This window comes from Monomorium pharaonis, chromosome 2 (genome assembly GCF_013373865.1).
Source record: "Monomorium pharaonis isolate MP-MQ-018 chromosome 2, ASM1337386v2, whole genome shotgun sequence".
In the NCBI taxonomy this organism is placed as follows: Eukaryota; Metazoa; Arthropoda; class Insecta; order Hymenoptera; family Formicidae; genus Monomorium; species Monomorium pharaonis.
In genome coordinates, this window is record NC_050468.1 from 11074788 (window position 1) to 11092504 (window position 17717).

The window sequence follows — 17717 nt, forward strand, 5'->3', positions numbered from 1 at the left end:
AAACTAAGCAATTCCACAGAAATGGAGTGATCACATGTAATTGCAATACATGTTTTATGCTATGTTAAAATAATAAATTTTGACACACACACACACACACACACACACACACACACAGAAGTAAAAAATAATAAAATATTATTTAACTCAAGGAATAGATTTAAGTTTAATTTTTAATATTAACAGTGTAATATTAACAGAGTATATGTAACAAATTTCATTTTTTGTTTTTTTATAAGAATTTTTATAATAATTTTTTTAATCATATAACATATTATGTTGAAAATGCCAATTATGCAAAATGGTATAATTAATTTAGAAAATACAATTAATGTGTGTGTGTGAATGTGAATGTGTGAATGTGTGAGTGTGTGTGTGTGTGTGTGTGTGTGTGTGTGTGTGTGTGTGTGTGTGAAGAAATGTCATTAAAACATAAATCCTGATTGATCACATAAATACAATTAGAAAGGGGAAATTTAATTCTTCGAGGGTAGAACTAATGCTACTTTCCATGCCACACATTGCCACTTCGGTGAGACAATGGAGGATCACCAGCTCTCTACACAATATTCTATAGCTAAGCTGCCATTTCGGTACCATCCATCATTTAGGATAAAATCACATCGCGGATGTAAGTCTCATCAGTAAGTCTCATACCGGCTGTAATATCCAAGTAAAAGTGATAAAAAAAAATCGACGCGCATCACCTGTATCCGGATCAAAGGGATCGTCTTACTTGAGAAAACTATTATTTAACATGACAGCCTCTTTTACAAGTTCATTTCTACGCGACGCAGAGATCCGCATCACCCTCTGACTCGGTAACCGTTGTCGCAAAGTTGCAATTTCCCTTGTATCGTGTTATGAACTCATTTCGCTCGTTTGTACGTCGTTAGAGAGTAAGACTTTCGCGCGGTAATCACACACTTCACCGAAGTAACGCCAAGAGTCATCACGAAGTACAAAAATGTTGGCTGTGCGCGTCGGTATATTGTACTTCTCGTGCGAGCGCGCGAGATTGTATTATAAAATCAATGTGAACAACCCGTACACTTTGTAAAACCATTCAACTTTCGCTCGTGCGAATAAATCACTCGGCACACGAGCCGTATGGCTGTACCTCCATGGAGTGGTTTCCCGTCATCTCTCGTCTTTTCAATGCTTTTTATTATACCGAAGCTATTATTTGCCGCGCGCCGTCCCGCTTTGTACTACACATCGCGCTTAAATTATTCGCCGCGGCAAAACAATTTACCTCATATTTACGAGTAAAATGTATCGCTTGTTGCCCCGGCAGTAATTGCCGCGCTAAATGTTTGTGTAAACGAAGACTATAAATAATCGATATTTCACTCAATTAATGCGTAATTGGTATCACCGGTAGACAATGCGCGGGGAGAACAGAAATAATTACGTAAGAAATAAATTGTCCCTTCGAAATTGAATTTGTGTCATTTGTATGGCGGACAATTTGCGATTCGTGTTGCGTGATGAAACGTTCGAGCGTTTCCCGTAACGGGGCGAGCTCCTCACCTTGAAATGGATCCCCATGTGCCGCCGCGAGTGGCGGACGATCGCGAATGCGCGGCAGGTGCGACGACAGGTGGTGGCTGCTTGTTCCTCCTCGGCTCGGATTCCAGCGGGCTGGATAGCTGCTCGACCGAGCGCGATAGCGACGAATTGTCCATAGACCTTGAAAACGCGTTCAGCGGCGACAGCGTGGGGCTGCAGTCCTTCGGTGTGGTCGCGGCTGTAAGTAGAAGACACGCGTGCGTCGGTTTCCGTCGAGGATCTCGAGCGAGGGCTCGAAGCGAGAATAGGAAGGGCGATAGAAATAGTTCGTAGAGATGCAATGTAATGAGATGAGAGCGGGGAAACGTAGAACCCTACGTGTCAAGTTGGAAAAACCCAGTCGATAAGTAATTACTTATGATGAGTCACTCAACGATTGACTACAAAGGTATTTCTGTCGTGTTAATACAAACGAAAGGAAAGAACATGAATGGTAATTTGTTAATGATTGGACACAGCGGGATTATGAGCGAAATAAAATTGGGCCGCCGACAAGCTGTTAATTATTTATTCGCGTATCTTTGGATATCACTTTTTTTTTTATACACATAAAAATAGCGTTTCACGTGGCTTTCTCGCCAAGCGTTACCCTGTAACCCATAACACAGCGAAATGGCGATCGATGCAAGTATTCACATAAAGAACACACAGCGCGTACGTCGTGCAGCGATCCTGCTCGCGTGCAAAAAGTCCTTTTCGTGGGCATAGCTCGTTCTTGTCAGGTTTACGGTATATATGTGCATGCGCATGCATTCAGGCCATGTAGCAGGCAGGACTTGTATCGAGGACATCCTTGGGGGCCCTCGGTATCAGTTAGGCTTTCACGTACCGAGAAAAACGATGATTTATTTGGCGAGCGCCCTCGATCCCTTTCGGGACTACCGTTCACCATATTAAGACGCGCGTTCACACGTACGATACAACACACACACACACATACACACGCGCGCGCGCGCGCGCATACCAAGAGATAAATGACTCATAGGGTGACCAGAATACGATAGCAACCGTGTCGTTCGATTTTTCGCGCCGTTCTGACTCTAGAGAGCTTTAGAGATGCTTGCTTTGCAAAAAAAGAATCGACAGGTCGTCGAATATTTTACGAACATTTTAACGCAACTCGTTAATTGAGCAATTGTCGAAAATGTGTTACAATTAATACTTTGACGCGCTCGCGATCGAGATCCAGCCACCCTTCGCTGACGATGAAAAAAAACGAGTATCGGATCAGAGGAAAAAGAGAAAGACGCGTATACATTGAGAAGCGGTAAAGGCGCTTCGGGTCAACAGGACAGGAGAAAAAAAACAGAAAGAAAGAGAGAAAAAGAAAGAGAGGCGGGAGAGAGCGTCGAGTGAGACAAGGGAGGTGACGACGATCAGTGATTTATGCTCTTGGACACTTACATTGGTATATGTGGGGTGGTGCTACGGAGGATACCACGGAGATGCTGTCCATGTCGAGACCGCTGCCCTCGACCGTAATTGTCGGCGTGCCTGCGCGGAAATATATAAAAGGGACATCAATTTTACAGTAAAGGGAAGGAAGTGCGGGGTGGGTGTCGAGCCCGGCACGGGCCTCGTGTCACATTGTGCTGGGGGGGGGGGCGGGGGGGGGGAGGAGGGGCTGTCAAGAACGAGCTTCCCTCGAGGTCGCCGCCTATCGGCTACCGAGCTTGTGTTCTTTACATCGCGGCGCCCCTGCGACGTGATGACGGAAGATAATGCGTCCATCGTTCGCCGCCGGCGAACGAGGAGAGACACGTCGCGACGTCGGAAGGTGCAAAGTAACTTGACGCTTGACTTTTTGCACGGAGATAACGGACGCGGCCAGTAGCGAAAATTTCTATCTGACTAATAGGGAAAGTTTAAAATTGATAACTTTCGGGGATAATGTTCAACTGGCTAATTAATTAACTTTCAATTTGACATTATTAGCCGCATGACAAATTCGAAAGGGCTTGCGGTCGGTTTACGTAAGATTATCGTGAGGTTTACTAATTAATCCTTCATTAACTGTACCGTGCCTGATTTAATCGGCCATATTCATAAACCAATTAATAATAATTGTATAAATTAACAAATATGTAAATATATTTGTGATTGCATTATTAAAATCTCTCTTGTTATTCCGAGACAGTTTCTCTCGTAGAGAAATGAAGTGTTGAAAGGCAGTGAGGCGCGGTAATATCCTGGGTAAATGTTTAACTTGATAATGTAACTTAGCAAGAGTTCAGATAATCCTGTGCGTTTCTGCGCATTCTAAGGTGCATCTTTCGCCCTGAAAATCATGCACGCGCATCGAATCCCGTACCCTCCCCGGTGACCGCGAATGTTTGCCGGAAATCCAATCGATCAAACCGTTTTCATGCAACGGCACGGCGATTGGCTGAATAATACATGAAGGAAGTGTGTGCTCGATTAGACCGCCACCACCTACGTTTGATTAACATTCGCGATTGACGGATGCCGTTAGGCTATTTTTCAAACTGGTACTTAGCCGGATGCGCACTGGCACAATCCCTTCTGACTAGACGATTAATCTTGGTGCTCGTTGCAACTAAATGCCGGAGTCATTATCTCCTAAGCGGGTGTCACTTCGATTGTGATTAATAGTGACTTCACGTAAGCCGATGCTCCTCAAAAATTCTTCCGTTGTCGTTTCGTTAACGACGAGTTGTACAGAATCAGTGTCATTGCTATTTATTACGATACTTTTTATATAAGAACACAAGCGTTTTATTTCTTAACTCTTCTGTCCTATTATCAAATTTCCTCTATCGTTTGGATCGATACGATAAAAAAGCTCTAAAAGTAAAATATGTTTAAGGAAAGCGATTCCATCTTAACTGAATCATTAAAGGAAAAAACTTTTTTTAAATAAAATATCAATTAGTAAACAAAGTATGCGTGTGTTTTGGATTAAATGGATTCAAACGAAACAATAAGTTAATGACCCGGCTGTTAATTTGAATTGAGAAGCTTGTCTGCGCCAGATAAATTCAGGCGTACATGTTTTAATTTAAAGATGTGGTCACAACCCACATACTTAAGGCTAAGACTAGAATAGAACAATATTACGAAAATTGACATTAACTGATATACATTGGCGTGACGTTAATTTTTATCTTGGTCCCACAATCAAATCCAGGGCTGCACGATGCACGGTTTGGTATACTCAATATCAACTTTGTTCGTGGAAACGTGTAAAGACGCTTGCGAGAAGATTAGCTAAGGCAACTTTATATCGCGATAAAAGAGAAAGAGGATTTTGCCTCTTGCAAAATCCTCTTTGCAAGATACATTTCCTATCTTTTTTTCTTTCTCCATAAAACCCTTTTCCTCTGTCTTTCGTCCTGTTGTCTAAGTGTATTTTATACTTCGCGGATGAACCAAGAAAAAGAGCGGGTCTAATTCGAGATAATTCTTACCGTCCGTCGTGGAATCCGAGAGATTCCCGCCGACGCTGGTCGCCCCGCCGCTCTCGCGATCGCTGGACCCGCGGACGCCACTGTCCGCGCTGCAGCTGCCGCGATCGCCGGCCTGACCGCCGGAGGACCCTCCTACACCCGGGCCGCCACCCACGTTACCCATGGACATACCGAGCTCGGTCGTACCCAAGGGCGGCTGCGAATTCACGTGGGGGATGAGGCCGCAGCCACTGCTGCCGCCACCGCCGCCGCCACCGCCGCCACCGCCGCTGCTGCTGCCGGCCCCGGGTGTCGCAGCACCGTTCACGCTGCCACGTGGAAACGACACCAGGGACTCCTGGTCGCTCAGGCAGATCCCGCCGCCGCCGCCGCCACCGCGTTCTGCCAGCTGACGTTGCAGCTGCAACGATACAAAGATATACTTTGAGAAACGGACCATTATAAAGGTCTGCGAGAATCCCGGATATATCGCGCTGTGCGGAAAGAACAATTTTGCTAAGGTATCTAAAAATTTATAGCTGAATACAGGTCTAAAAGTAATTTTGCTTAGATCAAAACTTTTTGAAATATTGCTATATATATAATTATTTCAATAAGTTAATAAAATTATAATACTTTCGGCTTGGTATCTAGCTAAATTTTTGAACATTTCGGCAAAATCGTTTTTTTTCCTCTGTGGAGAGAAATTGAATTATACTTTGGTTACATATTGAAATGAAATAGTTATCCGAATTTATATGTCTTTTAGATTACAAGAAATCAATTTTTCTCATTATAATCTTTAACCATACGTGCGAGACCGAGTCAGTTTTATCGAATTTTTTGGAAACAAACGTTACTTCGATTTTAAACTCGTTAATTTAAATCCAGAATAACGCGTTCGACAAGGAGCCTCACCTCTTTTATGGTCGCGTGTGCGTGCGAAAGGGCGGCTTCTTTGTCAGCTAAACTAGCCGCGAGACTCAGGCTTCGATCGGCCTCGTCCCTCGCCGCCCTTAGAAGACTCCAGCGTTCCCTCTCCCTCTCCCGTTCACGTTCCTCCGAAGACATGCCGGCTCCTTGCTGCTGAAGACGTCCCAGGGTCGCCTCGTTCTCCCGCATCCGCTGCAATCAACGGTCAAAAAGACCAAGTCCGGGCAGTAACTCCGCCCCCCAAAACCTTCATCGTCTACTGTCATAGCGATCAAGTGGCAAACTACTTTTACTTCTTCTTTCTATTAAAGCTTCGATTTACGCAAAAATTGAAAGAGAGATCGAATTTCTAGAACTTGAATTTCATAGAGAATTATTTGAAAAGTTTTAAGTTGAAAAATCTTTTTCGGAGAACTGAAAATCAACTGTTTAGTTTTTACGACTATATAGTATTAAAAGTAATTAAAAATATGTAAAAAAATCTCATTGTTTCATATATTAAAAGTGTGAAACATTATATCATTTTTATATACATATACAAAGCTTATTACAAAAAAAATTAATTAAAAACATGTTGACTTATATGTTATTTATCAAAGAAATAAGTATTTTTGTATAAAATTAGTTTTTTAAATTAGAAAATTCTGTAAATATAATGTAACAGACTTTTTAAAAAAATATTAGAAAATTACAAGCTAATTTCTAAAAAAAGTATTTAATTTTATTGTAGGAAAATATACAATTCTAAAAAAGCAAACTTGTAATCTAAAAATTTCATTATGCTACAGTGATTGATCATTTAGTATCTTAAAATAATATATAAATATATAAGAAAAATAGAGTAATTAACTTATAATATTTTTCATAGACGGTTTCGTAGACTAGATGTCTAGGAAAGAAATGATTAATTAATGTAAGTATTGAAGAAAATTGTATTATACATCTACCTCTCGTGAATTTTAGTTTTCTAATACCTCAATTTTGAACAAAATTGACTTATGAGATTCTTGATTTATTTATAGAAATATAATTAAAACGCGAATCAAGATAATATGTTACTTGAAAAAAATCATGCATATTTTACTTAGATTATGACGAATTACTGCATTTGGCAAAACACGATTTTGTTACAAACTTCTTTGTCGCGAGTTGTTTTACAAATAATAAATAAAACGCGTTGAAAAAAATTTATTCTCACGATCGAGAAATAATTGTTTCAACATTGTAGCATTGTCAATCAACCCTATAAAATCAACATTGCAAAATCCGTTTGCGGAATATAGAATGAGTTAATAATTAATTGGAAGCCTGACGGATTGCGCAGAGGCACGAAGTAATGATCGATATTCGACGAAATAACTTTAGCCACACCGCGCCAGTGAGCGATGATTTCGTCGAAACAGTCGACGAACTAATAATGGCGGTGAGTGCAAATAGCCATTGGGAATCAAATCGAATTCTAAAACAAATATCTAGTTCATATTCGTGAAAATGACAATCGATATTCACGAAACTGTTTTGTGTGGCACGAGTTATTTCGAGAGCATCAAACGGATTGGAAAATAGACAAGAGGACACTCGAGAAGCGGTTCGGATCTTCGAAATGCGTGACACAAACTTTCATGATTGATATTCTCCATCGATAATTTTATGTCGCGTTACAAACGTAATTAATACTGGACGAATGCAACTTATACTCGTACAATTAAATAAAATAATTGAGAATATCGAACAAACAGTAAGATAATTAACAATTTTCAATAATAAAATTTTATATAAATATATATAATAAAATCATTTTAAAACGGTGAAATTATATTAATATTCTTGCTAAATTTACGTTTTCTGTTAAAATAAAACTAATAATAATTTTTATCAAGATTAGTAAAAATCATGTTTTTTAAATAAAATATTGTGCTTCTTTGTTTAAAACATATTTTTAATGTTTTAAATGTTTTAAATATAAAATATATGGAATAAATATATGATTTATACATTTTTCAATACAATTATGTTAATGTCGTATTATACTTTAATATAACAATTCAATAAATAATATAAAATGTAAAAAAAATGTTAAATTTAAAACAAGATTTGGTTTTTAATAAAAAAAATATTAAAAAATAAACTTAATATAATTAAATTTTTTTTTATATTCTAAAAGAAAAGTAATATAGAGGAAATTCATACATTTTATAAAATTAAAATTTAATAGAAAGAAAAGTAATTATGGTTTTGTAGATATTATAATTATTCATAATGTCTTTGTTATTAAATTACAAATTTTTGTGATTACTTATAAAATTATTTGTTTAGTAGTTCGCAGTTATATAATGCTAATACATAAAAACTGATATGTTATTAATTATTTTATAAGTTAATTGTAATTTTCCTGCTAATGTATAGTTTACATTATACATATTATACATTTTGCAATTAAAAAAGAGTATGTGTACATTTGCATATAATCTGCAATAAACATTTTTTTTATTTTGACTAAATATATAATTTTATAACAAAATTGTATTTTTTTAAACAAAAACAATTGTCAAAATCTATTTTAATAGATGGGGCACATTATCAAGTTTGTTTCTTTTTAATTCAATCTGCAATGTCATCATATTTTTTATAAATAACCTAAGCATTAGATATTTTATAATTTGAAATCTAGAATTAATTGAATAATATATTGATAAATAGAAATTTTAAATTTTCAAAATAATCAATTTGGATTATTATTGTACAAAATGTAAATAGTAGGCCATAATATCATTTTCTCCTCTAAATAAGATGGAAAACATCATAAACAAAGAGATAATTTGATCTCTTCTTCGCGAAGAGCCGCGATTGTATTTTAGTGTGCGAACAGACGTGACGTTTACCGTCAACTATTAACCGTCGACGAGATAGGCAAAGTTAATCCACTTATCTGTGCCTCGAAGCGCAAGTAACTCTGTCGTACGTATAACAGATGTTGCAACAAAGTTTATCGGCTAAACTCTGCGGCAATACGGTTATTGCGGGCGTTGCAGGTCATCCGAGTGTCGGTTATTAGCACATAGTTACATCTCAAAAATTGTTGTTTCGGAAAAGGCGCAAATTCTTTGTCATACATACAATTGCAACTCTACTAAAAATGTTATAAAAATTTTCTATACTTTGGTAAGTAGTAAGCGTGAACTAAGAAGAAGAAATTACAAAATTATTTTAATTGTTTTTTATTAAATTATTATCAATTGTAGCATATCATACTGCTTTTATGGTACAATGCTCTGAAATTTCTTTTTATGGTCCGCGGTTACTATCATACATAATAATTTTTTATATAAAATTTTTTTCTGTGTAAAAGTTTGGGACTTGTAATGAGAAGCAGCAAAAATCCAATTATAAAATTTTCACACATTTTAATACTTTTTTAAACTTATGTTCGTTAAAAAAATGTTAATTGAATAGAATTTTTGACAGATAAATTATACAAAGTATTGCTAATTAGCAATTTTAAGAGATAATAGTGAGCACTTTATAAGCTTTTGTTTTGGAATCAAGAGTAGAATTTGAGGGAATAATGTTTTTAAATTACTGCCTCGTATGTACGTTCATTACGTCTTCCTCTGTTACGATTTCATAAACATTCAAGTATATTAAATTCCTTGGAAGTGCCCCTGGACTGGTATATAAATGTGCAGATAATGCTTACAATTTTCCAAGGCAGCGCGATGCAAAAGAAAAAACCTAAGCAGTTTGAAAGCTTTGGCAAAGGGGAAGACAGGTAATTCCATCAGCATTTCATAAGCGCATTGCCGTCGGATAATAAACAGGAAAAGCCGGGAAGCACGTCAAGTCTCGCAAAATCGAACAAAAGCGAGAGCTAAGAGACAGCATAAGAACACGTATATGTATATGCATGCACATATTTATCATTTATCATTCGGTTCATTTAAATTAAATGATAGTGCTGAGACAACTATAGAACTTGAAAAAAAAAACACTTTATTTAAAAATAAAAATTAATCTCACTCTTCGTCATAAAAAGAATTTAAAAAATACAGAAGTTTAAAGAAAGATAAAAATAAAATAAGAATCGAAGATATAATATATGTTATTTTAAAGTATTTTTCTTCTGCTCATTCGTGTATACAGTCACAGTCTCGTCAAGCAGAAGAAAATTGAAGACAACGTAAGGTAGAAAATCATAAGACGGTGTAGCAGGCGTGGTAATATGTCTGCACTTGCCGAGAGACGAAGTGGATTATGCAGAAGGAGAAAGAGAATAGATAAATGCAGAAAGAAGGAAGAGAGAAATAAAAGTGAAGGAAAATTGATGGCGCGCTTTACGGGCGCGGGAGAGAGGGAACCGCCGTAAAACACGTGTATTCTTTCGGGATGATAAGGGTAACACGAAGGTGCCTGCGACGATGCATGTACCGCTGCTGTCGGTGACACTTAGTCTGATATTTTCATCAGGAACTTTCCTCGGAGTAACGAAGTCATTTCTCAGATAAATGAGTAGCGAAATTTCAACTTTCGCGAGATCAACAGTGTAACAAATGGAACGTCGTTTCTTGGCTTGGTAAAAACGGACACTGTATGTGACGGTTGTTCTTCGATTATATTTTTAAAGAAATTCGTACAAGTTGCATGAATGAGATAAAAGTGATTAATATAAAAACATAATTTAAAAAGTATTGTAAAACTTAATTTCTATCCAGATATACGAGTTCAATAAATTCTTGGTGTTTGCGTAAGTATGGAAAGCGCATGGACGTGATAAAAGTTGGTTGAAAGCTTTATGTAAATTTTTGTGTGTAGCAATTAGATTAAGTTTTCTTGCGCATTAATTTTCTTTGTAATACGTTTGCGTTCTCTTTTTCGCTGAACGTAACGCTGTTAGGTTTCCATTCCGCGGTGCGTTGTAAAATTCTATCTTCTTGATATTCACGCAAAAGGGCACTGAGCGTTGTAAAAACGCAGAATCTTGTTAATTAATCGCAAGTTCTTTTGTTCCCGATATCCATGCGTAATAACATTTTTATTAAAATACCAACATCACCACAACTAACGACGCTGCTTTTGATCTTCACCCGGTAATTTCGTTCGTCTGAAATAATACTGCCAATTATTCTTAGTGCCCTTTACGCGCAAATTACGCTATGTCGTCCACATCGAAAAAGCGGAATTGCTGCTGTCAAAAATTTACAGTTCCACCAATCGCCTTAAATCTTTACGAATAATCGCGTTTTTTGCATTGTGTTATTCCACTATTCAATAATTTCTTGGATGGATATCTAAAACTCTTATATTACATATTTTATTTGTGAAAATCTAAACTCTGATAAATTATACGTTCGAGTCATTTTTTATTTTACTAAATTATTATTTCCCGCGCGAAATTGCGCAAATGTCGCGAACGTTTCTTATGCTGTTTCTCAAATTTGCATTTTAATTTTCGTTTTCCGATTCGTAACTAATTACCAAAGACGAAGGAAGATCTGGCGTGCTTCCTGAGTGATCCCGCGTCTGTGTACGCACCGTTTTACTATACGTAGGCCTTTCGAGACACGGGAATACCGCTCTCCTGGTCTTTCGAGAATCGAGGCTGAGTCGAGTCTTTGTTCCGGAGCTGATAACAATCGGTAGCGACGAAAGCTCGTCAGATTCTCGCTCTTTGTCTCGGCGCATCGTTACACATTGGCTTAAGAAGCAAACGGCCCCGTTACACCGGGGGGCAATCTTGATGCGCGATGCGCTCTCGGAGTCGGTTCTTAAAGCCTTCTTCAACGGTAACACCTTCACCTACAGTCTACACGACTTTCATCGTTGTGTCTCATCGTGGGAGAAACTTGCTCGAGGCTAGATTAGTTCGACGATACGTGACACGATTATCGGCAATCAGATTTCAATTAGAATGTACATTTCTGTCGCGTGACAGAATACGCACGGGTTGCCAATGACGATCGCGCATTTTTAAAGAGCGACGTAGTTGAGAGATCACGCCTCGGGTGCAGCCGCGGTGCAACACATTTGCGGGTGCCGTTGCTCGTTCAACGAAATTGAAATAACTGCGGCACGGTCGTAACGGTCTCGACAAAATGAGAAATTCCGGCAAGCTTAATGAAAGTATTTAACAGAGGCAAAATTGCGTGTACCGCTGATGTGGTGTCGCTTGCATCCGCCGGCGCAACGTGCGGCAGTCCCTTCCCCCCCCCCCCCGAGGAAAATTGAAGCTTAGTCGCACGACAGTTAGAAGTGCCTTTAGATCACCGATAACTTTTCGTCGGCGATACGCGATAAATCACCTTAACTTTTCTCATAATATTTTTTTAACGTTTAATACGCTTTTTTGTACCGCGGGGGGGGGGGAGGGGGAGTGAACGTCACCGAACAATGTTTTCTACGCGCTGCTGCGCGGGTTAATGAAGTTTCAGGAACGAACCAATTACAGATTAACTGCCCGCAGCGGTACCGATTGCGTATATAAAAGTTTTTTAACTACACCCGTACAATGGCGGCCCTGGGAATCGCCGTCGCGCGAACGGCGACCCTCCCGGGCTTTTTCTCTCCCCCGACATTTCCCCCGTCGCTTCATAAAGACGCATTAGAGGCGAAATTAAAACCCGCCGCGTAGCGCGGTTTCGTTACCCGCTCGTTTCGCTCGCGTTGTTCTCAATTTTCGTTAAGCCGGCCGCTTTAGCGAGCGGAAAACTTTGTTACGCTTCAATAGTTAAACCTGCACTCACACCGTCGGATCAACAAGTCGTATCGCATTTCGAACGCAGTTGTGCGCAAGATCAAGTGCTTCTCTCTTACGAAGATTTTAAATCTTAGCGTTATTCTTTCTTTTAGTATGCTGTCAGTTTGATTTTACCCTTCGCCGAGATTTATGAGATTTTGTTCCAAAGTTGGGAACTATTGACGGTATCGTTAATGAATACTGCCACATTCTAAAAACAAAAGTTTATAAGATGTGCCACTGACGTAAAATAATTTGGTGAGATATTATAGACATTTATAAAACCTAACGGGCACGCTTTTCCTTCGCGAAGGGACCGATCTTCTTTATGCCAGCGGCAGTTAATACATCGTCCTGAAGAAAAGTAGCTGCTCTTTACCAAAGTATTTCGAGCACCGGCGTAATCATAAAATTTATAACGCGGAGCGTTATAAAAAGCGAATGACCCAGGAATTCTACTAAATAAACTCTTGTTTCGTTCATCGTTCGCTTCCCACATGCCGCTCGACTGATCGCCTCGTAACGGACCCGCTATTAGCAAATATACCGCGGATTTCTTTCCACCGCGGATATTTTTACGTCGGTAATAAAGAAAACGAGGAGGGAAAAGAGTTATAGCGAGGCGGTGCATGGCAATTTCGAAAGTTGAACGTTCATATAAATACCGAACACTTCCAGCCGCATCACCTTTCTTAATTCACCGCCGTGGCGCCTATCGAAAATCGATCGTTCTATATGAGACATGCAAACTACGATCGGGCCGGCATTAAAGCTGCTTCCCGACTGTTTATTGCGCCTGTTCGTGGAACGTGAAAATACGCAAGGATTGAATTTCCCGACTGCGACTCCTCCGGTATGAGTTTCCGCGATGTGTCTTCACGAACGCAAATGAGAGACGCGAATAAAGCTCGAGCAAAAGTCTTTTCCTTTTCATCATTATAAATTGGTGAAAATATCATTTTCATATGACGTTGGTCATTATGAACGATAAAAAAGAAACTGTCGTATTCTTGTCAGAGGAAGAATTGCGGAAATTTTCCAATATCTTCAGTTCTAATAATTCCTTCGGGATTTTCTCGTATAAATCTGGTCATAACTGTCACACACAAAAGAGATACTTTTCGCTCTTTGAAAATAGACGTTCCTTTTCCTTTATCAATAAAATTCTTATAAAACTTTTATATATAATGTATCTCCACAAATTCCAAAGAAGTAGTATTAAATCTTTTTATTTAGACATTAAAAAATCTTTTATTCAAACGAAAGGATTACTTGATCGCCTTTGTCGTAATAAGTGCCGCTTGATCGCCGTACTTCTTTATAATACTTTCCAAAAGCGCGAATATAACCACTTTAATAATAAAAAAAAGGATCTAGAAGCATGTAAAAGATACCGCTAACGTTTTGTTAATCGTTAACTCACCTGTTCGTAATTCCGGATAAAATCGCGGAGTTCGCGCTCCTTGTCCTCGAGAGTGCCGTAGAGCGCTTTCATCTGATTGAGAAGATCAAACTTCTCGGCTTTGAGCCGCTTCCGGTCGGCTTTCAGCGCCTGCAGTGCCTCCTTCGCGTGCTGCAATTCCATTTCTAGAGCGACGAAACGCGCCTCTTCCTCCATCGCGGCGTCCTCAGAGCCGACCTCGCCACGCGCCGCGCCGCTCAGCAGCAACCTCCTCAACCTCGCGACCTCGGCCACCAGTCGTTCATTCTCCAGTCGCAATCTTCTGGCGCTGGCCAATTCCGCGTGCGCACCGCCATGGATATTGGACAGTCTAGATGCCACCACTGGATCGCCTATTCCTACATCAAAGAAAAGGGAAAATTACTATTAAAAATAAAATCCATAAATTTATTTTAAACGAAACAAATGAATTTGTTTTTGTAAACTCGGAAAGTATATATAAAGTTACAAGAAATATCAATACGAAGAATCTAGCTGTAAAATAAAGCGAATTTTTAAACAGTTATGTTATCATCGGTCTATATTTTCCTATTATTTTATTTACTTTATATGTTATTTGTAAATGTTTTTTTAATATTTTAGTTTAAATTAAATAAAATTCTGTTATATAAATTTACATAAATACACATAAAATGCGAATAAATATAAATCTAACATAATACGAGAGAATATCTTGTATTTTTGCAATTAAGTAAATAAATTTTTATTATTCTTGTATTATTTTTAACGTGAATTTGCACAACGTTGTAATAACGGATAATATGTTTTGGATTATTCCACATTTAGAACACTCCAAGATCCGTCGGATTCTCAGTACAATGAACGGTTCGCGTCATCGAGACAATTCGGACCTGTTTCTGCTCAGAAGATCAGATTGGGGAAAAGAGATGAAACCGATCGATCACACTCGTAATTAAATGCCGGAACTGTTAACACACCGAGGGAGTTAGCCGGGGATGATGGCCTGCTGCCGGGTGCCGGTCCAGGGGGTTCATTGTCCTCGTCGCCGCGCGCATCGCCGTCTACTAGATCCTTATCAGCGTCCTTCTGGTCGTGGTCGTTCATCTCTTTGCTGGATCGCAGGGAATCGCGGTTAGTCGATATCCGGAGCCGTTCCACGCTGGAACGGTCGCTACCGCCACGATGCAGGAAGCCGCTCCGGTTCGTCGATCCTCGATCCGGGCTAGCGCTACCCGATCGAGAGTCCACACTGCCCCCCGATCCGCCCAGTCGCGTCTTCTCCAGAGCGGGGGCGTACGGTCGGCGAGCTTTCTCGCTTGGACTCCGGCAGGGCGAGCCATTTCTTCGTTCTAATAATAAAATATAACAATTTTTTCAAGCTCTCAAGCTAAAATATGTATAAATATATGTATTACCTTAAATTAAATATTCAATGTATTTATATTAGAGAAATGTTTTTTTTTAATTGTATGTATGTATTTTAAATTGTGGGTATGCACAAAATATCCTTTCACTCATTACATTTCGAAACTACAGCTGTAAATCGAATGGATCAAAACTCGAATAGCATTTATATTTCATATAAATAAAACATTATTTCTTCAAAATAATTTTATTACTAAAACAATTATAGATCTCTATTTATATAAGAAATAGCGAAACAAATCCTTTTAAGATCCGTTCTTAATATAATATAATATTTACTATTATAAAATTAATATTTAGCTTAAACAATTTAAATTCAATTTAAAAAACAATTTTTCTTAAAAATATAACTCTTAATATAATATATTCAATATTATATTAGTAAATTAATATAATTAGAATGTTTAATACCTTTCATTGTAATCTGTTAATTAATTTTTTAGTTAATAATACGTCAGTCACAAATCCGAAAATTTATAAATTAAAATAATCATAAAAATTAATGGATATCTGTATTTAAGACCTTTAAAAATTAAAATAATTGTAACTGGAAAATTTAATCTTTAGTTAGAACACATCAAATTTATCTCAATAATACGCGAACCACACTGTAATCATTTGAATCCATATCGCTATGTTCGATTATGCGTGCTTCACTTAATTAACTAGCCGATTTATGGCAGCGTAGATGTTCTATTTGCAATCAGCATGTAATTTAAATCGCAAGCTAATTAAACGAATCAGTGAACAACAAATTTAACACGTCATAATTTAATCGCAACTATTTACGAGCCACATCGTTCGCTCATAAATGAAACGATTATCGATGGACACGTACATACGAAACTCGGTCTCGGGAACGATCGCCGAGGTCTCGAATGCAGTGAGCTAGAATGAAGAGAGAAGTAGCACCAATGGAGAACGGAGAACGACTTATATTGGCGCACGGAGAAATCGCTGGAATGAAGCCAGGCCTTTATTGGAATGTGCGTTCAACTCGAGTCGGATGCAGTTCTCGATAAGGCGGATTCGCCCGGTGATCTCGACGATGAATACCTCTACGTGAAGCGCATGATCGATCGATCTGATGCGACGGGTGCCCCGAATGCATTCGCCCCGAATTTGCATACACACGGTCCACTCTCCCTTGAACGAGTTTGTTGGTATCTCTCTTCGATAAGGAAAAGGGAGAGAGAAAGAGAGAGAGAGAAGGAGAGCCAGTGGACGGGAGTTACATAATGTGTCTTTGATCTTGTGTAAATAGGTCTTTTATGAAGCTGTTAATCACGTTTCTTGTGCTAGAATGTTATTTATTTCCGAGAAGTTTGATATATTATTTCAAATTTTTATTCAATCTTGATAGAATTTTTGAAAATATGGACATCGTAACAAATCGACATCCGTACAAAATTACTTTAGACCCGTAGTAAGAGTTAAGGAAGACGAAACTCGCGAATAAGTAGAAACAGATGAAATGGCGTAAACTCTTGTATTTCATCAAATAATGACTGCACTATTCGTAGTAAAGAACTCAGCTCTTATGAGTTGCAATAAGCAGTTTAAAGGCGGCAATCCTGGCTTCAAGCCGCGGAGAAAGCTATGAATCATGGTCGGTCGTAAAAGTAACAGCACATAACTGTGAAATATACAGGATAACTCGCCAGGGAAGTTAAGATAAACGTGGAAATGCGAAAAACATTCGTGCCGCGCCGTCTTAAAATTTCATTCTCGCAAACTTCTTAAAAAGTCTTATCCGCCGAAGCGCGCTCGCGCGAAGTCGATAACTTTCTGCCCAGCTTAAGAACGCATTTCCGTTGCCGTAGCTGTCTTTATGAAAATACTTTCGCGAAATAAACTTTCAACATTCAACCCGTGAAGCTCCCAAGAGATCTTGTTCCATCCTTCGACGGCAGTTTTGCACGAGAATATATTTTTATTTAAAGCAAACAGCTTCTTACGCTACTAATCGTGGCTTCGAGCTGCAGCTGCTCGTTCTCGGTAAATTTACGTGTTCAAATATTCTGAGTGACATATAGAGGAAGGTAGCCGAAATCGCATTACTTTTCACATAAAAATTTTCATAACTCAGAAATTATATAAAATATCTTCACAATATTTTCTTTCTTTTATATAATTTTTTCATATTTTTTGTATTATTCTAACTTTTATAAATAGGTAAATAATTGTGAGAAGTCTGTAATTTAGGACACCTGTTTTCTAGATCGCA

At 38.4% G+C, this 17717-nt stretch overlaps 1 protein-coding gene across 9 annotated transcripts in view; it reads right to left on the reverse strand.

Annotated features, from left to right (window-relative positions):
* LOC105837405 (kazrin) overlaps positions 1-17717 on the reverse strand; it is a 93260-nt gene that overhangs the window by 13218 nt on the left and 62325 nt on the right. For 7 of the 9 annotated variants that reach the window (XM_036283155.1, XM_036283159.1, XM_036283158.1 and 4 more), the window contains 6 exons: positions 15043-15414; positions 14066-14442; positions 5898-6104; positions 5001-5400; positions 2977-3066; positions 1534-1750 (listed from right to left, as the gene is read on the reverse strand). In XM_036283155.1, the coding sequence (XP_036139048.1) occupies positions 1534-1750; positions 2977-3066; positions 5001-5400; positions 5898-6104; positions 14066-14442; positions 15043-15414 (1663 nt within the window). The remainder of the gene's footprint in view (positions 1-1533; positions 1751-2976; positions 3067-5000; positions 5401-5897; positions 6105-14065; positions 14443-15042; positions 15415-17717) is intronic. The other 2 variants (XM_036283156.1, XM_036283160.1) reach the window with 2 other exon arrangements.